General features: G+C 44.3%; 1 protein-coding gene across 3 annotated transcripts in view; it reads left to right on the forward strand.

Annotated features, from left to right (window-relative positions):
- LOC106569317 (E3 ubiquitin-protein ligase mib1) overlaps positions 1 to 24,770 on the forward strand; it is a 100,326-nt gene that overhangs the window by 31,731 nt on the left and 43,825 nt on the right. For all 3 annotated transcript variants that reach the window (XM_082960927.1, XM_082960928.1, XM_082960929.1), the window contains exons 6-12: positions 453 to 657; positions 872 to 1,058; positions 2,223 to 2,367; positions 2,618 to 2,751; positions 8,778 to 8,885; positions 9,312 to 9,509; positions 9,803 to 9,954. In XM_082960927.1, coding sequence (XP_082817053.1) covers positions 453 to 657; positions 872 to 1,058; positions 2,223 to 2,367; positions 2,618 to 2,751; positions 8,778 to 8,885; positions 9,312 to 9,509; positions 9,803 to 9,954 — 1,129 coding nt within the window. The remainder of the gene's footprint in view (positions 1 to 452; positions 658 to 871; positions 1,059 to 2,222; positions 2,368 to 2,617; positions 2,752 to 8,777; positions 8,886 to 9,311; positions 9,510 to 9,802; positions 9,955 to 24,770) is intronic.

The raw sequence follows: 24,770 nt of genomic DNA on the forward strand, positions 1-24,770 counted from the left end.
TGGCACTACGCCCTAATTATTGCACCAATACTTCCCCAGCACAGTGTTCTGCAGTGGAGTCCAAGGGCATCAGGAGCACGTCTCTGTCTGGCTGCTGTTACTGGTAGTGTCCACTAGGTGGCATCATCACACCAATACAGGCAGTACCAGGCTGCATGGAGACAGCCCAGGTGCAGTCACAGGCCACACTGGCACAGCATTTCCACAATCTCAAGGATTGTGTTTTCTCTCAGGGTTTCCTGGCCAGTGATACCTGGATTTTGTTTAGCAGCACTGCAGCAACCAAATTAACTCCTCTAGTTTAATACAAGTAATCAAAAAAGACTATCCGCGATCTGATTTGTCCACCCTACTTTATCTTAGTGAGACTAACCTACATAAATAAAGGTGAAATAAAATAAATCAATAAGAATGTGTAACCAGTCTGTTTTCCACCTGCCTTCTCCCCGCAGGTGAGCAGAATGGCAACAGAAACCCAGGCGGTTTGCAGATCGGAGACCTGGTCAACATCGACCTGGACCTGGAAATAGTCCAGTCCCTGCAGCACGGCCACGGAGGCTGGACAGACGGTATGTTTGAGACTCTCACCACCACCGGTACCGTGTGTGGCATTGACGAGGACCACGACATTGTGGTGCAGTACCCCAGTGGGAACAGGTAAGCTCTATCAGGTCATAATTCAGGCCTAGTTAAATTAAGGTTCAATAAAAAAATAAAGACCAGTACACAAGCACAGTCCTGTCATAACACAACTTCTGTCATAACAAGAGTAGGACATGGACTTAACCTATTTGGCCTAATGAAAGATATTTATGACACTGTAATTTCGATGTTGTAGTGGCCACCTCAAAGTGTGTGTGTGTGTGTCCAGGTGGACGTTCAACCCTGCGGTGCTGACCAAGGCCAACGTGGTGCGTAGTGGGGAAGGTGTTGCGGCGGGGGCAGAGGGAGGCAGCTCCCAGTTCCTGGTGGGAGACCTGGTCCAGATCTGCTACGACATCGACCGCATCAAGCTGCTGCAGAGAGGCCATGGGGAGTGGGCTGAGGCCATGCTGCCTGTAAGAGACGCATGGGGAGTGGGCTGAGGCCATGCTGCCTGTAAGACACGCATGGGGAGTGGGCTGAGGCCATGCTGCCTGTAAGACACGCATGGGGAGTGGGCTGAGGCCATGCTGCCTGTAAGACACGCATGGGGAGTGGGCTGAGGCCATGCTGCCTGTAAGACACGCATGGGGAGTGGGCTGAGGCCATGCTGCCTGTAAGACACGCATGGGGAGTGGGCTGAGGCCATGCTGCCTGTAAGACACGCATGGGGAGTGGGCTGAGGCCATGCTGCCTGTAAGACACGCATGGGGAGTGGGCTGAGGCCATGCTGCCTGTAAGACACGCATGGGGAGTGGGCTGAGGCCATGCTGCCTGTAAGACACGCATGGGGAGTGGGCTGAGGCCATGCTGCCTGTAAGACACGCATGGGGAGTGGGCTGAGGCCATGCTGCCTGTAAGACACGCATGGGGAGTGGGCTGAGGCCATGCTGCCTGTAAGACACGCATGGGGAGTGGGCTGAGGCCATGCTGCCTGTAAGACACGCATGGGGAGTGGGCTGAGGCCATGCTGCCTGTAAGACACGCATGGGGAGTGGGCTGAGAGTGGATATTGCAACGTAGCCTCAGTCTTATCAAAGAACAGCGAGACAGCCACAAAATGCCTTTCCTTTCCTCACTCAAAAACTTGACGGACATCAACAAAGTCCCAGATAATTGGCTGTGTAGATGAGAAACAAGTCTGGCTCTCACTCAGCCCTTTGAATGAATAATCAGAACAGTGCTATAGACTCATCTGTGATTATGCTTTCCTGTCATGTTTTTGGAATGGAAGGGCCGTGTCTGTTTCTGAATTGGGAACGAATGGCTTTGTAGAAATTAAATACACAGATGCGCATCTCTGTTTGGTTTGTTCCCCCTCCAAATTGTATTTGTTTTTTATACCTTGGTTATATCGCAGATAATTTAACCTCCCTGTGTAGGAGACACTAGAATTCTGAAAGGAGGTTCAGAATTCCCTTCGATAATATTTGGTACTTAACAGATTTTTTTTTTTCTTCATCAGAGCTCTTTAGAGAGAAACTAACAGTGAATATCTTAACAATATGGTATGTTTATGCTCTTTTGAGATTATAATAAAAAATGCTATAGCAATGTAATGAATGTATTGTTTTCCTCAGACCCTGGGCAAGGTGGGCCGCGTGCAGCAGATCTACTCTGACAGCGACCTGAAGGTGGAGGTGTGTGGAACGTCATGGACCTATAACCCTGCTGCCGTCACCAAGGTGGCCCCCACTGGCTCTGCTGTCACCAATGCCTCCGGAGGTAGTCAGAACACACACATTAACACAGTGTACACACACCGATACACAAACCATAAACCAATATTTTTTCCCATATCTACTACTAGCCTGTTTATAAGTATTCATGCACATACACTGACCCCTCTTACACACCACACACAATCTTCACTCCTTGGACCTAGACGATGACCCCCATGTAACGTTCTCTGTGTGTGTGTGTGTGTGTGTGTGTGTGTGTGTGTGTGTGTGTGTGTGTGTGTGTGTGTGTGTAGAGCGTCTGTCTCAGCTGCTGAAGAAGCTGTTTGAGACCCAGGAGTCGGGTGACGTCAATGAGGAACTGGTCAAAGCAGCAGCCAATGGAGACCTGGCCAAGGTGGAGGACATCCTCAAGAGACCTGACGTGGACGTAAGTGATCTCTTCATTCCAACACAGCTTCAAGCTTGGTAGGTGTCTATCATAGTTTAGTCCCATGGCTAATTCCCCCCCCCCCCCCGAAGATATATTTATTGGTAAATGAGATGGCATTACTCCAGGGCACAGTTAATCCTTAAGAGTCCATTGACGCAGCGGTGCGGCCATCTATACTGAACAAAAATATAAATGCAACAATTTCCACTATTTTATTGGAGACATCTTCTCATTCAAAGGTTTTTATTTTTAATATTTTCTACATTGTAGAATAATAGTGAAGACATCAACACTATGAAATAACACATAGGCACATGATAACACATTATTCTATCAATGACAGCTTTGCACACTCTTGGCATTCTTTCAACCAGCTTCATGAGGTAGTCACCTGGAATGCATTTCAATTAACAGGTGTGCCTTTGTAAAAGTTTAATTTCTTTCCTTAATGCATTTGAGCCAATCAGTTGTGTTGTGACAAGGTAGGGGTGGTATACAGAAGATATCCCTATTTGGTAAAAGACCAAGTACATAATATGGCAAGAACAGCTCAAATAAGCAAAGAGAAACGACAGTCCTTCATTATTTTAAGACATGAAGGTCAGTCAATCTGGAAAATTTCAAGAACTTTGAACGTTTCTTCAAGTGCAGTCGCAAAAACCATCAAGTGCTATGATGAAACTGGCGCTCATGAGGACCGCCACAGGAAAGGAAGATCCAGAGTTACCTCTGCTGCAGAGGATACGTTCATTAGAGTTGACTGCATCTCAGATTGCAGCCCAAATAAATGCTGCAAACTGTTCAGAGGAGACTGGGTGAATCCGGCCTTCATGGTGAAATTGCTGCGAGACCAAATAGTCTGGGTAAATAGTCTGGGTAGCCATTTGATTAGGTGTTCAGGAGTTTTATGGCTTGGGGGTAGAAGCTGTTTAGAAGCGTCTTGGACTTAGACTTGGCGCTCCGGTTACCACTTGCCGTGCGGTAGCAGAGAGAACAGTCTATGACTAGGGTGGTTGTAGTCTTTAACTATTTTTAGGGCCTTCCTCTGACACCATAACCTTGTTGAGGTTGGCTCGTTGTCAGGCTCAAAAAGCCTCAAATTTGTCCGGATGGCCACCAATTTTTCAGCCCTTGTATTGGTCAGCCTGTTGCGTGCTTTGGTGTGTGTGTTCCCAAACAAGGACCAGTTGCGCTCTGAGGCGGCTGATGTTGGTGGGATTTGGAGAATGATGGAGGCAACAGGGGAAACAGCCTCAGGTCCACAAAGTCCCTTAACCTGTTGGGGCTAGGGGGCAGTATTTTCACAGCTGGATAAAAAAACGTACCCGATTTAATCTGGTTACTAATCCTACCCAGTAACTAGAATATGCATATACTTATTATATATGGATAGAAAACACCCTAAAGTTTCTAAAACTGTTTGAATGGTGTCTGTGAGTATAACAGAACTCATTTGGCAGGCAAAACCCTGAGACATTTTCTGACAGGAAGTGGATACCTGATGTGTTGAATTACCTTTAAGCCTATGCCATTGAAACACACAGGGGTTGATTAATGTTTTGGCACTTCCTATTGCTTCCACTAGATGTCACCAGCCTTTACAAAGTGTTTTGAGTCTTTTACTGTGAGATCTGACCGAACAAGAGCCATGGAACGGTGATGGCCGATTAGACTCTGGCGCGCGAGTTCATGTTGGGTACCCTCGTTCCAATACGTTATAAAAGAGAATGCATTCGTCCACCTTGAATATTATTCATGTTCTGGTTAAAAAAGGCACTAATGATTTATGCTATACAACGTTTGACATGTTTGAACGAACGTAAATATATTTTTTCCCCTCGTTCATGACGAGAAGTCCGGCTGGCTTAGATCATGTGCTAACAACACGGATCTTTTTGGATATAAATGATGAGCTTTTTTGAACAAAACTACATTCGTTATGGACCTGGGATTCCTGGAAGTGACATCTGATGAAGCGAATCAAAGGTAATGGATTATTTACATAGTATTTTCGATTTTAGATCTCTCCAACATGGCCGTTTGTCTGTATAGCAAAGCATATTTTTCTGGGCGCAGTGCTCAGATTATTGCAAAGTGTGATTTCCCAGTAAGGTTATTTTTAAATCTGGCAAGTTGATTGCGTTCAAGAGATGTAAATCTATAATTCTTTAAATGACAATATAATATTTTACCAATGTTTTCTAATTTTAATTATTTAATTTGTGGTGCTGACTTGACTGCCGGTTATTGGAGGGAAACGATTTCCTCAACATCAATGCCATAGTAAAACGCTGTTTTTGGATATAAATATGAACTTGATAGAACTAAAAATGCATGCATTGTCTAACATAATGTCCTAGGAGTGTCATCTGATGGAGATTGTAAAAGGTTAGTGCATCATTTTAGCTGGTTTTATGGTTTTGGTGACCCTGTCTTTGAATTGACAAAACATTACACACAGCTATTGTCAATGTACTCTCCTAACATAATCTAACTTTATGCTTTCGCCGTAAAACCTTTTTGAAATCGGACAACGTGGTTAGATTAAGGAGATGTTTATCTTTCAAAGGGTGTAAGATAGTTGTATGTTTGAAAAATTTGAATTTTGACATTTATTTGGTTTCAAATTTGCCGCTCTTGAAATGCACCTGCTGTTGATAGGGTGCACCACGGGTGGCACGCTAGCGTCCCACATAGCCCCAAGAAGTTAAACCAGGTGGCTGATGAGATATGTTGGCACGGCTGCCATATTGCATCTCCATCCCAAAGCCCTTGCTTGGAAGTGTACTTCGCCAGACTGCCAAGAACCTTGCCCTCATCCAGGCCAAGGTGGCGAGACACTGTAGTGATGACACCATAGGCCTTGTTCATCTCTGCACCAGACAGGATGCTCTTGTCAGCATACTTGGGGTCCACCATGTACGCTGCAGCATGTGTGGGCTTCAGGCAGAAGTCTTCACGTTTTTTGATGTATTTCAGAACTGCAGAACTGCTTGGCGGAACAGTGAAGTGGGCAGGGCAGTACGGATTTCTTCTCTTACATCTGCAAGCAGAGTCTGAACATCAGACAGGATGGCATTGTCTCCCTCAATCCGTGCAATGGCTACTGCTATAGGTTTCAGGCTGCTTACCACTCTCTCCCAAAATGCGTCATCCAGGAGGATCCTCTTGATGGGGCTGTCCATATAGGCAGACTGATATGGCCATTTCTTGGAGAGACTCCTTCCCCTACAGGAGACTGTCAAACATGATGACAACACCACCCCAACGTGAGTTGTTGGGCAGCTTCAATGTGGTGCTCTTATTCTTCTCACTTTGCTTGGTGAGGTAGATTGCTGCAATAACTTGATGACCCTTCACATACTTAACCATTTTCTTGGCTCTCTTGCAGAGTGTATCCATTATTTTCAGTACCATGATGTCCTTGAGGAGCAGATTCAATGCATGAGCAGTACAGCGAATGTGTGTGATGTGAGGGTAGGACTCCTCCACTTTGAACCAAGCAGCCTTCATGTTCGCAGCATTGTTGTCTGTCACCAGTGCAAATACCTTCTGTGGTCCAAGGTCATTGATGACTGCCTTCAGCTCATCTGCTCATCAGCTCATGAGCTCATGAGCTCATCAGCTCATCTGTTGTCCCTTGTGTTTGTGCTCTTGTAGAATACTGGTTGAGGGGTGGAGATGATGTAGTTAATTATTCCTTGCCCACGAACATTCGACCACCTATCACAAATGATTGCAATACAGTCTGCTTTCTCTATGATTTGCTTGACCTTCACTTTGAACTCTGTTGAACTCTGCATCCAGCAAATTAGTAGATAAACCATGTCTGGTTGGAGGGGTGTATGCTGGGCAAAGAACATTCAGAGATCTCTTCCAATACACATTGCCTGTGAGCTTCAGAGGTGAGCCAGTTGCACACACAGCTCGAGCAAGACATTCATCAGCATTTCTCTGACATACGTTCTTCCATTGAGTAAAAAAAAAAAAAATCTGATTCCAGGAGGACCATGAGCTGTTGCTATCGATAAGGTGACTGATTCATAATTTTCACCTCGAATCGAAGTAGAGGGACTTTTGTCAGAGGTTGCTTGTTGTGAGTGCTGAGGGAACTTTATGCACTTCACCAGATGATTCTGCATCTTTGTTGCCTTCACATTTTCTTTTGCACATTATTTGCAAGTGTACACAGCTTTCCCTTCTACATTAGCTACAGTGAAATGTCTCCACACATCAGATAGTACCGTGGCATTTTCCTGTAAAGATTAGGAAAAAATGAGTAAAAAAAAACCAAATACAATTCCATGTACAGATAATTAGTTAAGCAGTTAGATTAAACAAATCCTTTATAAGATAAATGTTTTAAAATGAAACATGTATGGAAACAGGTGAATTAACACTCTGTTAGCAGGCTCAATCAAGTTAAAACCCACATGGTAGCAAAAACTAACTAGCAGAAATTGTGAAGTTAGAAATGATTTCAACACACTTTGCTGTAGGCTACTATTTACTAGTTAACAAAAAGTCATATTTCATATAAAATATATTCACCCCAACCAGTATTGTATTCAAAACTTCCCAGAAAGCATGTAGTCCTTGGCTCAGACAGTGTAGTAGTGTGGGCTCAATAGCATCTCATTAGTGTGCAAGATCTTGAGAAGCAGCTGCACATGTGATGGAAGAATGTACTGTGCATGCAGAGGGTTGCAATTCCATTGAATTGGGGATAGTTTAACCAAAATATGCCACAAGACCTAGAATTGCCTTGTGTATCCCACAAAAAAGGTTCACTGTTATAAGCCAACTTAAAAAAAAAAAAAATGAATTTAAGAAAAAGTGCCCAAATTCCAGGGCTTAACTTCCTTTTTCCGGAAATGTTCCGACACTTTGCAACCCTTGCTACAAATATTACAATGTTTGGAAAAATGTGAAATCGTTTTGACGGTATTGAAAAACCATTGTGGTTATTTCCAAATATTCAGGTATGCGGTATATACACGGTATACCACCCAAGCTGAGTGAATATACCCCATTTTATGGTCTAGGGCCAATTTTCCATGTGACTAGGAAAACTCTGCGGCCTAGTTATAGGTGGGGCACAGAGTTTTTCCTTGTCAGGTTGTTAGTCAGGAATAACTCCTGTCCCTAGTGATGATGCTTGTCCTTCCATCAACCAGGCCAACAACCTGCCCCTAAGGGGAGCTGTCTGCGCTCTTCTATTTCCTTAGAAAGCTGCTTAGAATAGAGAGTATAGCATCTTAGCCTCCCTCCCCTCATTGTAAGTGTTCTGCAGCATTGTCTCTGCGACCGTGTGTGTGAGCACGCGTGTCTCAGTGCGGTGAGGGTTGGCCAGGTGCCTCGGTGTCTTTCAGTGGAATTATTACTTAAAGGCCCAGTGCAGTCAAACTTGATTTTACTGTGAAATTGTGACGATGATGACAATTCCCTTTCTGTGTAAGAGCTGTTTGGGAAAAAAACGCCTGACATTTCATCTTGTTTTGCATGAGTGGCGTTTTGGCCTGCCTGGCAGTATAAGTTAATAGATCAATAACAGAGCGTTTCAAACTTCTCTGCCAATAATAGCTACTTTTCAGTGTACATGTCCCTCCCATTAGGCTCCTCCAGTTAGGCCACCCACTCCGACCGCTCCTGTTCTGGCATAATTCTTGCTTGAGTTCTCTTTGCCAAGAAGCTTTTTTTGTTTCTTTTTGACCATTGTAATTTAAACAATCACAGTAGTACATAATTGCTACCCAGAATTGATTTGATATTTTACTAAAAATGGCTGCATTGGACCTTTAAAGCACAGTGAGCTGGGCAAAGTGATCCTCCCGCCAGGGCAAGATATGTTCTGTGACTCCCAAAGGACCACACATTAATATTTATGCCCCAAGTATTCCAGTACCTCAGTTGGCGATGAAACACACACACAACCCCCTCTTGTGTATGTGGGTGACGAGGCAGTGCACTGGATGAACTCAAAATACAAGAACACCCTTAACAGTGCTACATTGTGTTTGTAGGTGAACGGGCAGTGTGCTGGACACACAGCCATGCAGGCGGCCAGTCAGAACGGTCACGTGGACGTCCTCAAGCTGCTGCTGAAACACAACGTGGACCTGGAGGCTGAGGTTTGTACAGCCAACAGTTTTTCCTCAATACTAACATCTATACTATAGCCCCTTCTCAGTACTTATATATTTAAACCCTCCCCAATACCAAGATCAACATACACTATATCAGGGCTGTTCAATTCCAGTCCAGGAGGGCCGAAACACTTCTGTTTTTCTTTTAACTGGTAGTTAATTACACTCACCTGGTGTCCCAGGTCTGAATTAGTCCCTTATTAGGAGAGGATGAAAACCAGGAGTGTTTCTTTCCAGGATTGATATTGAACAGCTGTGCTCTTGTGAAACTTATCCCTCTCTTTTTTTCAGTCTTCCTATACTGGTCTCAATTCATACTCTTAAAAAGCTGACTGTATCAGTCATAGTTGGATGCTCGCTGAGGTGTAAACAGTAGAGACATTGGGTCAGTCTGTATAATATCCCTCCCAGGACAAGGATGGAGACCGGGCGGTGCACCACGCGTCCTTCGGAGACGAGGGCTCTGTGATCGAGGTGCTGCAGAGGGGCGGTGCCGACCTGAACGCCAGGAACAAGCGCAGACAGACCCCCCTGCACATCGCTGTCAACAAAGGCCATCTGCAGGTGGTCAAGACCCTGCTGGACTTTGGCTGCCACCCAAGCCTCCAGGTAACCACTATGAATACGTGCACATACACACACACACACACCACACACACTTCCATTACACACATGCAAATAATGCACAGTTGTACATTTGTGAAACAGGACAAATACAATATAAGCATCCACTCTAACCAAAATATTTGGGTGGCTCTCTCTGCACTCAAGTGTTTGTGAAATGTAAACATCTCCTTCACATAACCAGTATAGGCCTATATTGTTAGTGATAGGATTTTGATTTGATAATGATAGTTCTTGCTAGATATTGTGGTAACAGTATGTATGTCGCCCCCCTACAGGACTCCGAGGGAGACACGCCCCTGCATGACGCCATCAGTAAGAAGAGGGACGACATGCTTTCTGTGCTGCTGGAGGCGGGAGCTGACGTCACCATCACCAACAACAATGGATTCAACGCCCTGCACCACGCCGCCCTGCGAGGGAACCCCAGGTACGACCCTGACCCTAACTGCCAAGCCAGGGCTAGTGATGAAAAAGATAGAAAAACTTTATTGTTCACACAATGTTGAAATCTGCCTTTGGCTTCACAGGAAACCTGCCTCCATACAGTTAGACTTGTGGCTTGCAAAGTTGTAGATGTGTTTCAACTGGTTTTATTCTCATTGAGTACAAGTTTAATTGAATGGTACTGCTGGTAAATGGTTTATGACCACACTGAACCCTATTGCTTTTGAGGTTGATGGGTTTGGTCCTTTCTGTCCAAGGCTAGCCTACATCCTAGCCTGCAGCCTAGCCTGCATCCTAGCCTGCAGCTTAGCGTACAGCCTACATCCTAGCCTACGGCCTACATCAGTTCTGTCGGCGTCCTCTTCCTCATCCTTGGCCACAGCTATTTCTAGCTCCACCTGGTTGCTACTGCTCCACTCTAGCGATGGGCTATTCTAGTCTCTCATACATACATGAGACACACATTAAGGCCGGTAGCTTAGAGAGACTATACTATACCGATCAGCTTGAAAATCCTGGGGTTATGGAGGCCACAGTCTCTCTAGAGTGTACGCCACACACACATTAGCAGCTGCCTTTTTGGCTGGACTGTAGGTCTGGCTCGTGGTGTTGTCTGGTCAGAGCCGGCTAGGGGACATTAGTATCATTTCACCTTAGCTGACACACATTCCATTGGCATGAGGACAGAGAGAATTGGGGTCAGAGGGCTCTGGAGCACCTGCTATTTCAGCTAGCCCGGCCCGGCCTGGTCAACTGGCAGTGGCACGTACTGACGGCAGCAGCACAGTGGAATAACACTGGAACACCCCTCAGTCTTCATCGCTACTCTATGGCACTGCCTGCCACTGATAGATAGCCAGTTTGAACAATAATCTGGATTGCAATCTGCTTGCCTTGCTGTGCCGGCCTGACAGTCTATTACTGTACAAGCCCTATGGCCTCAGTCAGAGATGCATTGAAGTAATTTGTCATCATGATGCAGTGATTTCACCAGTTAATGGCATAAAAAGATGGGGGACGAATGTTTCTGCTTTTTATTAGTATTATTTTGTAAATATTGTTGGTCTATTTACTGTATAGGAAATTTGCTTTAAAACTGAAACATTTTCTCTCTGAGATTGTCAGCGTAGAATGCACAACTTTATCTCCGCCACATGGCAAAATGTGTGGAATTATGGGAAATTAGCTTTAAAACATGAACATTTTGTCACTGAGGTCAAATGTTCAGTCTGCAACCACTCTATTTGCCATGGCCATGTCCCCGCCATGCCCACCACTTAAGCCTCATTTTGATCCAGAAAAACCCTGGTACTGTACATTGCATTCCCTCCGCAATAACATCTGCTAAATATGTGTATGCCACCAATAAAATTTGATTTGATCACCAGTGTGCAACAGTGGGAACTGTTAGTCTCATATTGACTGTACAGTAAAGGTGAAAAGTGCTGGAGTCTGCCTTTCCACCGGCACTCTGTCCCCCTCGTCTTTAGAGAACTCTGTTGTCCCACTCTTCAATCTAGCCATTTACTTTTATTTCACACTCAAGCTACTCCACAATATTGCAGAGAAAGAGAGAGGGAGATGGACCTCTGGACTCGACCAAGTCTTAAACCCCTTGAAAACGACGTCTCCCTGGTTTGTAGGGAAAGTGCTTATTTTAGTAGTGTTTTAGTAGAGTGGCGTTTGCGTCCCCACTGAGTGCTTGGAATAGGGAGGAGGTTCTGACTGCTGTAGTGAGTCATATTCCTGAAAAGCACCCTAGGTGGTTGTCAGAAGGACAGAGTTAAGTGGCAGTCTAGTTTAGTGGCAGTTGTACCTCTAAATGGTACAACACGACTCAAGATTCTCTTCAAGCTATTTATGTTGAGGTATGGATGAAAACTGCCTGTCACATGATGATGTTTTATTGATTGTACACAAATGCAAGTTGCAAGTCTTGTACATCATCTGGAATCAAATAACCACTCTGATAATCCCTCCATATACAGTAGGCTACCCCTCAGCTATATGATCTGCAGTGTTGTGGTCTCTTGCAGTGAGCTTAAGACATCAGTTGTCACGGCAGCCACACTGAACAGTCAGAGGGGTTCTGTGTGGTAGGGCCCTCCAGGGGTCAAAGGTGTTGAGGGTGAAGGGGAAAACAGAGGAGGATCTGGGGTGACCGATGAGTCTGGCATCTGGCTGTGTGTGTGTGGTGTGGGGAGTGCATTTCCAAACACCAGCAGGGGAGCCTGCTAATGTGGGACCTAAACTATACATCACCTTCATCATTACTCACACACACTGCATCAGGGTTTTGTACATTCGTGTGTAAGAGAGCGAGGGATTAACATAGTTGAATAGAGAGGAAGAGAGAGGTGTTGAAAGCAGATTGAAGTGGTATTGTCTCCATATAAAGCAGCAGGTTTATAGTCAGTTATTGAATCTTCTACAATTAAGTGTGTAATTTAGTCTACTTGGTAAGTAAATTTAAACCTTTAAATTGTGTATTGATGGTTAAGCTTGCATATTTTCTTGGTCGTTTGTGCGTGTGCGTAGTGGTGGAAAAAGTACCCAATTATCATACTTGAGTAAAAGTAAAGATATCTTAATAAAAAATGACTCAAGTAAAAGTGAAAGTCACCCAATATAATACTACTTAGGTAAAAGTGTTTGGTTTTAAATATTCTTAAGTATCAACATTCCTTATATTAAGCAAACCAGATGGCACCATTTTCTTTTTTTTTGTTATTTATGTATAGCCAGGGGCACACTCCAACACTCAGACATCTTTACAAAAGGTGCTCCCAACAGAGAAGGCCCTGCAGTGGCAGACTAGACTGCACCGCCACCTTTTAACATGCCTCTCACCCCTTTTAATACAGTTTTCAATATCCCTTTTAAGAAAGCTCTAATCAAATATTAGTCGCATGCACCGAATACAACAGGTGTAGACCTTAAAGTGAAGTTCTTACTTACGAGCCCCTAACCAACAGTGCAATTTCAAAAAATATGGATAAGAATAAGAGAAAAGTAACAAGTAATTAAAGAGCAGCAGTAAAAATAACAATATATACAGGGGGGTGCCGGTACAGAGTAAATGTGTGGGGGCACCGGTTAGTTGAGGTAGTATGTACATGTAGGTAGATTTAAAGTGACTATGCATAGATGACAACAGAGTGGCAGTGGTGGGGAGAGGTTTGGGGGGGGGGGCAATGCAAATAGTCTGGGTAGCCATTTGACTAGATGTTCAGGAGTCTTATGGCTTGGTGGTAGAAGCTGTTTAGAAGCCTCTTGGACCTAGACTTGGCGCTCCAGTACCGCTTGCCATGTGGTAGCAGAGAGAACAGTCTATGACCAGGGTGGCTGGAGTCTTTGACAATTTTTATGGCCTTCCTCTGACAACGCCTGGTATAGAGGTCCTGGATGGCAGGAAGCTTACCGTGATGTACTGGGCCATACGCACTATCCTCTGTAGTGCCTTGCGGTCGGAGGCCGAGCAGTTGCCATACCAGGCAGTGATGCAACTAGTCAGGATGCTCTTGATGGTGCAGCTGTAGAACCTTTTGAGAATCTGAGGACCCATGCCAAATCTTTTCAGTCTCCTGAGGGTGAATAGGTTTTGTCATACCTGCTTCACGACTGTCATGGTGTGCTTGGACCATGTTAGTTTGTTGATGTGGACACCAAGGAACTTGAAGCTCTCAACCTGCTCCACTGCAGCCCTGTCGATGAGAATGGTAGCGTGCTCGGTCCTCTTTTTCCTGTAGTCCACAATCATCTCCTTTTGTCTTATTCACGTTGAGGGAGATGACACTCCTAGGACATTATGTTAGACAATGCATGCATTTTTAGTTCTATCAAGTTCATATTTATATCCAAAAACAGCGTTTTACTATGGCATTGATGTTGAGGAAATCGTTTCCCTCCAATAACCGGCAGTCAAGTCAGCGTCACAAATTAAATAATTAAAATTAGAAAACATTGGTAAAATATTATATTGTCATTTAAAGAATTATAGATTTACATCTCTTGAACGCAATCAACTTGCCAGATTTAAAAATAACCTTACTGGGAAATCACACTTTGCAATAATCTGAGCACTGCGCCCAGAAAAATACGCGTTGCGATACAGACTAGACGTCATGTTGGGGAGATCTAAAATCGAAAATACTATGTAAATAATCCATTACCTTTGATTCTCTTCATCAGATGTCACTTCCAGGTATCACAGGTCCATAACGAATGTAGTTTTGTTCAAAAAAGCTCATCATTTATGTCCAAAAATCTCCGTCTTGTTAGCACATGATCTAAGCCAGCCGGACTTCTCGTCATGAACGAGGGGAAAAAATATATTTCCGTTCGTTCAAACATGTCAAACGTTGTATAGCATAAATCATTAGGGCCTTTTTTAACCAGAACATGAATAATATTCAAGGTGGACGAATGCATACTCTTTTATAACGTATTGAAACGAGGGTACCCAACATGAACTCGCGCGCCAGGTGTCTAATGGGACATCATCGTTCCATGGCTCTTGTTCGGTCAGATCTCCCTCCAGAAGACTCAAAACACTTTGTAAAGGCTGGTGACATCTAGTGGAAGCAATAGGAAGTGCCAAAATATTCCTCAGCCCCTGTGTTTTTCAATGGGATAGGTTTAAAGTCAATACAACACATCAGGTATCCACTTCCTGTCAGAAAATGTCTCAGGGTTTTGCCTGCCAAATGAGTTCTGTTATACTCACAGACACCATTCAAACAGTTTTAGAAACTTTAGAGTGTTTTCTATCCATATATAATAAGTATATGCATATTCTAGTTACTGGGTAGGATTAGTAACCAGATTAAATCGGGTACATTTTTTTTATCCAGACGTGCAAATGCTGCCCCCTAGCCCTAACAGGTTAACCTGTTAGGGCTAGGGGGCAGCATTGACACGGCTGGATAAAAAACATACCCGATTTAATCTGGTTACCACTCCTACTCAGTAACTAGAATATGCATATACTTATTACATATGGATAGAAAACACCCTAAATTTTCTAAAACTGTTTGAATGGTGTCTGTGAGTATAACAGAACTCAAATGGCAGGTCAAAACCTGAGAGATTCCTTTACAGGAAGTGGCCTGTCTGACCATTTCTGGAACTTCTTTGCCATCTCTATCATTTACTAAGGATCTCTGCTCTAACGTGACACTTCCCACGTCGTCCATAGGCTCTCATAGCCCGGGAAAAAAGAGAATGTCGTCATTCCAGCCCCAGGCTGAAACACATTATCGCCTTTCTCAAGTGGCCCATCAAGAGACACTAGCTTATGCGCGTGACCCCGACCGCCCCCGCCTTTGGGATTTTTTCCTCTGTTTGCCGAAAAGGAGATTCCCTGTCGGAATTTTACCGCTTTTCTACGAGAAAAATGACGTAAAAATTGATTTTAAACAGCGGTTGACATGCTTCGACGTACGGCAATTGAATACTTAGAATTTTATTGTCAGGAATTGCGCCAAGCGCGCGACACTTCTTTACTATTTCGGATAGTGTCTGGAACGCACGAACAAAACGCCGCTATTCGGATATAACGATGGATTATTTTGGACCAAACCAACATTTGTTATTGAAGTAGACGTCCTGGGTGTGCATTCTGACGAAGACAACAAAAGGTAATGACATTTTTATAATAGTAAATATGATTATGGTGAGTGCTAAACTTGCCGGATGTCTAAATAGCGAGCCCGTGATGCCTGGGCTATATACTTAGAATATTGCAAAATGTGCTTTCACCAAAAAGCTATTTTAAAATCGGACATATCGAGTGCATAGAGGAGGTCTGTATCTATAATTCTTAAAATAATTGTTATGCTTTTTGTGAACGTTTATCGTGAGTAATTTAGTAAAATGTTAGCGAATTCCCCGTAAGTTTGCGGGGGGTATGCTAGTTCTGAACGTCACATGCTAATGTAAAAAGCTGGTTTTTGATATAAATATGAACTTGATTGAACAAAACATGCATGTATTGTATAACATAATGTCCTAGGGTTGTCATCTGATGAAGATCATCAAAGGTGAGTGCTGCATTTAGCTGTCTTCTGGGTTTTGGTGACATTATATGCTGGCTTGAAAAATGGGTGTCTGATTATTTCTGGCTTGGTACTCTGCTGACATAATCTAATGTTTTGCTTTCGTTGTAAAGCCTTTTTGAAATCGGACAGTGTGGTTAGATTAACGAGAGTCTTATCTTTAAATGGCTGTAAAATAGTCATATGTTTGAGAAATTGAAGTAATAGGATTTTGAAGATTTTGAAAATCGCGCCACAGGCTGGCAGTGGATGTTACGTAGGTGGGACGAATTCGTCCCGCCGGTCCCATAGAGGTTAAAGTCCCCAACTACTAGGAGCGCCGCCTCTGGGTGAGCGTTTTCTTGTTTGCTTATGGCGGAATACAGCTCATTCAATGCTGTCTTAGTGCCAGCCTCAGTCTGTGGTGGTATGTAAACAGCTACAAAGAATATAGATTAAAATTATCTCGGTAGTTAGTGTGGTCTGCAACTTATCATGAGAAACTCTATCTCAGGCGAGCAACAGCTCAAGACTTCCTTAGATATCGTGCACGAGCTGTTGTTTACAAAAATACGTGGACTGCCGCCCCTCTATCCTGCCGCTGTTCTATTCTGCCGGTACATCGTATAACCAGCCAGCTGTATGTTGATATTGTCCTCATTCAGCCACGACTCTGTGAAGCATAAGATGTTACAATTTTTAATGTACCGTTGGTAGTTTAATATTCCCAGTAACTTGTCCATTTTATTGTCCAAAGATTGCATGTTTGAGAGAAGGCCCTGTGTCAGACTAGACTGCATCGTCACCTTTTAACACGTCTCTCACCCCTTTTAATACAGTTTTCAATATCTGCTTTAAGAAAGCTCTAAACATCCCCTTTAATGCTACAGTGTGCGATCTGTTCAATGCTCAAGTGGCAGGGACCGGGTTTTGTTGTTTTTAAAATAGATTCTGCTATCTTTAACACCCCAACAAACAGTTAGGACACCCTATATAGTAGTAATTACTACACCTGCTGGGTTACCAGGCGCACACACACCATTGTGAAAAACAACCTTCAACGAATCCTCTCCATCTAATGTATGGTTCACTCTGCCAGAACTAATAGAGACTAGAGGGAGGAGAAGTGGCTCTCTTGTTGGTCGTCATAACGGGGTTGTAATTACTGACAACCTAATGTTACGAGGGACTGTATAGAAGACTACTGTGAAATGGTTGTGTTGGATGTTTTTTTTGGTTTCTGGGATGGCTGCTGCAGGGTAGACATTTCTGCAATTAGTGAGGGTTTTACCACCCTGCCCTGACTGAAGTAGTACTACCACTAAAAAGTGACTGTATACTTTTGAATTATCTGTCTATAGAACATTCTTCCATGAGTCTTGATGATCGTCCCTGTGCTTTTTGGCTAACTTTTTGACAACATGGGTCCCATTATGCCTGGTGAAAACCAAACACTGCATTCCACAGTAAGAACCTCATACCAACGGACAAGCGTGGTGGTAGTGTGATGGTTTGGGGATGCTTTGCTGCCTCAGGACTTGGACGACTTGCCTTAATAGAAGGAACAATGAATTCTGCTCTGTATCAGAGAATTCTACAGGAGAATGTCAGGCCATCTGTCTGTGTGCTGAAGCACAGCTGGGTCATGCAGCAAGACAATGATCTCAAACACACAATCAAATCTACATGAAAATGTCTAAAAAGCAACACATTTAAAGTTTTCGAATGGCCTAGTCAAAGTCCAAACCTAATCCCAATTGCGATGTTGTGGCAGGACTTGAAAAGAGCAGTTCATGCTTGAAAACCCAAAAATGTCGCTGAGTTAAAGCAGTTCTGCATGCAAGAGTGGGCCAAAATTCCTCCACATCGATGTGAGAGACTAATCAACAACTACAGGAAGCATTTGGTTCCTGTCATTACAGCTGAAGGTGGCACAACCAGTTGAGTGTAAAGGGGCAATTACTTTTTCACACAGGGGAATTGGATGTTGCATAACTTTGTTAATTAAATAAATAAAATAAGAGAATCAGAAACGGTATACCGCCCAAGCCTAGTGCCTTACTTCCAGACTAGGTTACTAGTAGGCCTTGTTCAAGGAAAAAGGTTAACTTTCAATTCATTAAGTCTGTATAGTCCTTGGAAGAACAATTGACAGACTGTTGCAGCTGAACTTGACCATAGGTTTTTTTTGTACGTTTTTTTTTTATACAAGCTAATGAAACACTTGACTTGTGGTTATAATAGTATTCTACATTAGCACAGTTGTTATAACCCCTCAATTAAACCTGCAACCCTTCAGGTTCTTGGTTCCTGCTACTCTCTGTTCATCATATATGCATAGTCACTTTAACCATACCTACATGTACATACTACCTCAATAAGCCTGACTAACCGGTGTCTGTATATAGCCTTGCTGCTCTTATATTCAAATGTCTTTTGACTGTTTTATTTCTTTACTTACACACACACACACACACACACACACACCTTTTTTTTCGCACTATTGGTTAGAGCCTGTAAGTAAGCATTTCACTGTAAGGTCTACACCTGTTGTATTCGGCGCACGTGACAAATAAACTTTTTGATTTGATAAGCTTGTATTTTTAACCTCATGTCCCGTTTTAGATCTCCGTTTCAACCAGATGTTGGCTCATTTGAGTCATTTATATCCATGTTTTTAGTAGGGATGCACCGATATTACATTTTTGGCCGATCCGATAACTGATATTAAACATTTTATCTGCCTTTTTAAGCATTCTAGTACAGTTAAATACACACACACATGGACGCAGCGGTCTAAGGGACTGCATCTCAGTGCAAGAGGCGTCACTACAGTCCCTGGTTCGAATCCAGGCTGTATCACATCCGGCCGTGATTGGGAGTCCCATAGTGCGGCGCACAACTGGCCCACCGTGGTCCGGGTTTGGCCGGGGTAGGCAGTCATTGTAAATAAGAATTTGTTCTTAACTGACTTGCCTAGTTAAATAAAGGTTACACACACACACACGCACACAACACACTGACCAAAAAGTTATTTTGTTGGCATTTACGTATGTCCCCATTACCAGTAAAACATCATCAAAGCCTATTTATTTCACTTACTTGCTGTGCTGTTTTATTGTTCATTTGTTTCATTCTCAACCAGGATTTCATCATACTTGTGAAGTTTCAACTCTGTCTGTCCGTGGCGCCTCTTCCTCGGTGCACACTGTCACTGTGTCTGTTTCCATCTTGTCCAGCTGTATATGTAACATTTCACGTGAACCCCTGTTTCTTGTCTGCATCGAACTAGCGGTCCTTATACCTAGCATCGAGCATGGTGGCGACACAGTAAAGAGGCTCAGATAGAGTGCCACCGAATCATTCGCTTGTTCACAGCCTCAAGTACTTTTGTAAGTTTTAACCCCACGGTCTGTGTCTGCAGTTTTGTTGAGCAGACGTTTCAGTGCCATGACAGAGGGTATCACGTCTGCTGCAGACGCAGTTGATTATTTCTCCAGTCAGTTGTTTGAATGGAGCTAGCTAGTGTGTTCATGTTTCAAACATGTTGTCAAATGGCAGCAGCTGTATGAGAACCAGCACATTCTTGAGCATGCAATACAGCTTTCCTCAGTAGGAAATCCTCGTGGACCCACTGTGCTGTCAGACTCAGCATGCTCATGGGGCTGACATCGCTGGTCCAAATGTCAGTCATGAAGCGAATAGCAGTGACGCTCATGGATGTGAGTTTCAACAATACTGTGAAACTCCACTAGGGCAACATCTGAAAAATAGTGGTACCGGGGCCCAACCAGTCGGTGAAAGCCAACATCATCCACGACAGAGGACAGTTGATTGTCAAGGGCATTGAATTCCAATATCTTGGCGTTACTGGACTTCGCCTTTGAGTTGTCTCGCTGAAATGTTGTTACTCTTTCAAATGACTGCTCGACTTGAACCTGTTTAGTTGTTGGAAGTGTGCGCTAAGTATTTTTCTGCTTTTGTTCTGTGTAGCGCTGTATTTTTTTGTGGCGTCATTACGTCATGTACCTACGTTATATAGGTATGCACATCAGCTTTGACATCGGTTTTGCACATCGGTGTTAACTAGACATAGGGCCGATGTTGGCATTTTTAGCTAATATCGGCCGATTCCTATATGCTCACCGATATATCGTGCATCCCTAGTATTTAGGGTGTGTGTAATCTCAGCTAGAGTACAGGTCAGATTGGCATTAAGCATGAGACAAATTGGGAAGGCGAAGTGTGATGCATGTGAGAGACTGGAGAAAGAGGGAGGGAAAGATGCAGTGAGAAAGGGGTTTGGTATGATCTGCCTGCATGTACTGCGGCAGCGTGTGTGTGGTGTGTGTCAGTCTGCGAGGGCTCTGCGCCTTGTGATTTGTGTGTTCAGCTCCCATTCTCTGGAGCATTTGGCCTCTCACCGCCTCTCACGCACACAAGGCTACTTGACACTGTGTCACACTGTGTGTAGTAGTTATTCTACTATTCCTCTCCCCTCTCCTTAAAACCTTCCCTTAGATCTCAACTTTCAAACCTTTTTATGTGGCCCCACTGTGCTGCGTTGGCTTGCCTCCCCACATCTCAACCCCTCCACACTGTAATTGTCTATTGTTATATCACCCTGTGCTAGTCAGTTGGAGTTAGTTGTCGCGTGGCCCCTGGGCTGCTGCTGCTTTCTTGACACAGCCATCGAGATAAAGATGGTGCTGGAGGGGAGGGCTGCCATCTTACCGGCTCTTAACCAACCATGTTATTTTATTTTTATTTTTTTTTGCGTTGTTCTTAACTTGTTTTGTACATAATGTTGCTGCTACTGTCTCTTATGACCGAAAAGAGCTTCTGGACATCAGAACTGGGATTACTCACCTCAAATTGGACGAGGATTTCTTCTTAACTGAGTCGGACACGAGGGATATACTACAGACACCGGACCAGGCCCAGATCCCCGTGATTCACTGGAGAAGAAAACGTAGGTTTCGCGGAAAGAGATCAGGATGCCTTGTGAGGATCAGGAGATGAGTGGCTATTCTGCCCTTGCCTTCCATTCTGCTAACTAACGTTCAATCGCTGGAAAATAAATGGGACAAACTGAAAGCACGTATATCCTACCAACGGGACGTTAACTGTAATATCTTATGTTTCACAGTTGTGGCTGAATGACGACATTAAGAACATACAGCTGGCGGGTAATACACTCTATCAGCAGGACAGAACAGCCGCCTCTGGTAAGACACGGGGCGGGGGCCTATGCATATTTGTAAACAATTGCTGGTGCATGATATCTAAGGAAGTCTCGCCTGATGTAGTGTGGTCTACAGCTTATCATGAGATACTCTATCTTCCTAGAGAGTTTTCATCTGTATTTGTCGTAGCTGTCTACATACCACCACAGACTGAGGCTGGCACTAAAACCACACTCAATGAGCTGTATTGCCCCATAAGCAAACAGGAAAATGCTCATCCAGAGGCGGCGCTCCTAGTGGCCGGGAATTTAATGCAGGGAAACTTAAATCTGCTTTACCTCATTTCTGTTGGCATGTTAAATGTGCAACAAGAGGGGGGGGGAAATCGAGACTACCTTTACTCCACACACAGACGCGTAGAAAGGCCTCCCTCGCCCTCCATTTGTTAAGTCTGACCATAACTCTATCCTCCTGATTCCTGCTTACAAGCTAAAATTAAAGCAGGAACTATTAGTGACTCGGTCTATAAAAAAGTGGTCAGATGAAGCAGATGCTAACCTACATAACTGTTTTGCTAGCACAGACTGGAATATGTTCCGGGATTCTTCCTATGGCATTGAGGAGTACACCACATCAGTCACTGGCTTCATCAATAAGTGCATCGAGGACGTCGTCCCCAACCAGAAGCCATGGATTATAGGCAACGTTCACAATGAGCTAAAGTGTAGAGCTGCCGCTTTCAAGGAGCGTGACTCTAACCCGGAAGCTTATAAGAAATCCCGCTTTGCCCTCCGACAAACCATCAAACAGGCAAAGCGTCAATACAGGTCTAAGATCGAATCGTACTACACCGGCTCCGACGCTCTTCAGATGTGGCAGGGCTTGCAAACTATTACAGACTACATTTACATTACATTTTAGTCATTTAGCAGACACTCTTATCCAGAGCCACTTACAGTAATGAATACATACATTTCATACATTTTTCCCGCGTACTGGTCCCCTGTGGGAATCGAACCCACAACCCTGGCGTTGCAAACACCATGCTCTACCAACTGAGCCACACGGGACCAAAATAACTTCTATGCTTGCTTCGAGGCAAGTAACACTGAAACATGCATGAGCCCATCAGCTGTTCCAGATGACTGCGATCACGCTTTCCGCAGTCGATGTGAGTAAGACCTTTTGACAGGTCAACATTCACAAGGCCACTGGGCCAGACGGATTACCAGGACGTGTACTGCGAGCATGCGCTGTCCAACTGGCAAGTGTTTTCACTGACATTTTCAACCTCTCCCTGTCCGAGTCTGTAATACCTACATGTTTCAAGCAGACCACCATAGTCCCTGTGTCCAAGAACACCAAGGTAACCTGCCTAAATGACTACCGACCTGTAGCACACACGTCTGTAGCCATGAAATGCTTTGAAAGGTTGGTCATGGCTCACGTCAACACCATTATCCCAGAAACCCTAGACCCACTCTAATTTGCATACCACACCAACAGATCCACAGATGATGCAATCTCTATTGCACTCCACACTGCCCTTTCCCACCTGGACAAAGGGAACACCTATGTGAGAATGCTGTTCTTTGACTACAGCTCTGAATTCAACACCATAGTGCCCTCAAATCTCATCACGAAGCTAAGGACCCTAGGACTAAACGCCTCCCTCTGCAACTGGATTCTGGACTTCCTGAAGGGCCACCCCCAGGTGGTAAGGTTAGGTAGCATCACATCAGCCACGCTGATCCTCAAAATGGGGGCCTCTCAGGGGTGCGTGCTCAGTCCCCTCCTGTACTCCCTGTTCACTGATGACTGCACGACTCCAACACCATCATTAAGTTTGCCGATGACACAACAGCCTGAACACCAACAACGATGAGACAGCCTATAGAGAGGTCAGTGACCTGACCGTGTGGTACAAGGATAACAACCTCTCCCTCAACGTGATCAAGACAAAGGAGATGATTGTGGACTACAGGATAAGGAGGACCGAGCACGCCCCCATTCTCATCGAGGGGGCTGTAGTGGAGCAGGTTGAGAGCTTCAAGTTCCTTTGCGTCCACCAACAAACTAACATGGTCCAAGCACACCAAGACAGTCGTGAAGCAGGCATGACAAAACCTATTCCCCCTCAGGAGACTGAAAAGATTTGGCATGGGTCCTCATATCCTCAAAAGGTTTTACAGCTGCACCATCGAGAGCATCCTGACTGGTTGCATCACTGCCTGTTATGGCAACTGCTTGGCCTCCGACCGCAAGGCACACCAGAGGGTAGTGCATATGGCCCAGTACATCACCGGAGCCAAGCTTCCTGCCATCCAGGACCTCTATACCAGGCGGTGTCAGAGGAATGGCCCTAAAAATTGTCCAAGACTTCAGCCACCCTAGTCATAGACTGTTCTCTCTGCTACCGTCAAGTCTAGGTCCAAGATGCTTCTAAACAGCTTCTAGCCCCAAGCCGTAAGACTCCTGAACAGCTAATCAAATTGCTACCCAGACTATTTGCATTACCTACATGTACATAATTACCTCAATTACCTCGACACTGGTGCCCCCACACATTGACTCTGTACCAGAACCCACTGTATATAACCCCGCTATTGTTGTTTACTGCGACTCTTAATTATTTGTTATTCTTATCTTACTTTTTTTCGGGATTTTCTTAAAACTGTATTGTTGGTTAAGGGCTTGTAAGTAAGCATTTCACTGCAAGGTCTACCTATACCTGTTGTATTTGGTGCATGTGACAAATACAATTTGATATGAGTGAGCTCAGCCCCGCACGGTGTGTGTGTCTGAAGTGCCCTGCATATGTCCCCTGCTATTTTTAAGACGGCCGTTGAGTATCTGGTTGGAATATCAATCTTGTGTATATATGCATTCTATGGTAACAGAACGGTTGAGTCAGAGTCCGGGAGAAAGGGACGCTACACCGTTTTGTTGAAACTGTTGGGTTCCTTTTTATTAGTCAAGATGGAAGAGCAACAGTTTTAGCAGCAATGAAACATGACACTCAATCAATAATCACTTACTGAAGATGAAGAGAGCAGATGTGAACGACGTGTCTTAAGTCACCAAGGTACGGCGCTACAGCTGATCATTGACACTGAGATCATCCAGTCAGTCAGAACACTTTGGAAGAGAGAGAAGCTCCAGTAGGACAGTATGTAGTCATCAAAGCATAGCTACAGCTGGTTGAAGGGGACCAAATCCATTCAAGAGGTGATTTGGTTCCTTTTTACCAGCTTTAGCAAAGCATTGGGGTTTCACTGTGTCAGGGTCAAGGACTGGAGTGGAGCCGACCCAGATGGAACAAGCTGGAAACATGAACATACAGTACAATGGTACAGGGAAGGGTGCAGTGTACACTCGCTCTCTCACCCACCACAGTCATTGATGCCTACCCCCCCCCCCCACATCTTCCCTATGCTCTGCCCTCCAACCGGTCTATTTATCCTCGTTGCCATTTTTTAAGTTGCGTTTCCAACCCCTCTGAGTGAAAAAAAAATGGTTCCCTAAGAAAAAGATAATAATCTGTCGAGGTGCACTTGAGTCAAATGTCCCAGAGTCAT

The sequence above is a fragment of the Salmo salar genome, chromosome 14 (assembly GCF_965601325.2).
Source record: "Salmo salar chromosome 14, fSalSal1, whole genome shotgun sequence".
NCBI classification, from domain to species: domain Eukaryota; kingdom Metazoa; phylum Chordata; class Actinopteri; order Salmoniformes; family Salmonidae; genus Salmo; species Salmo salar.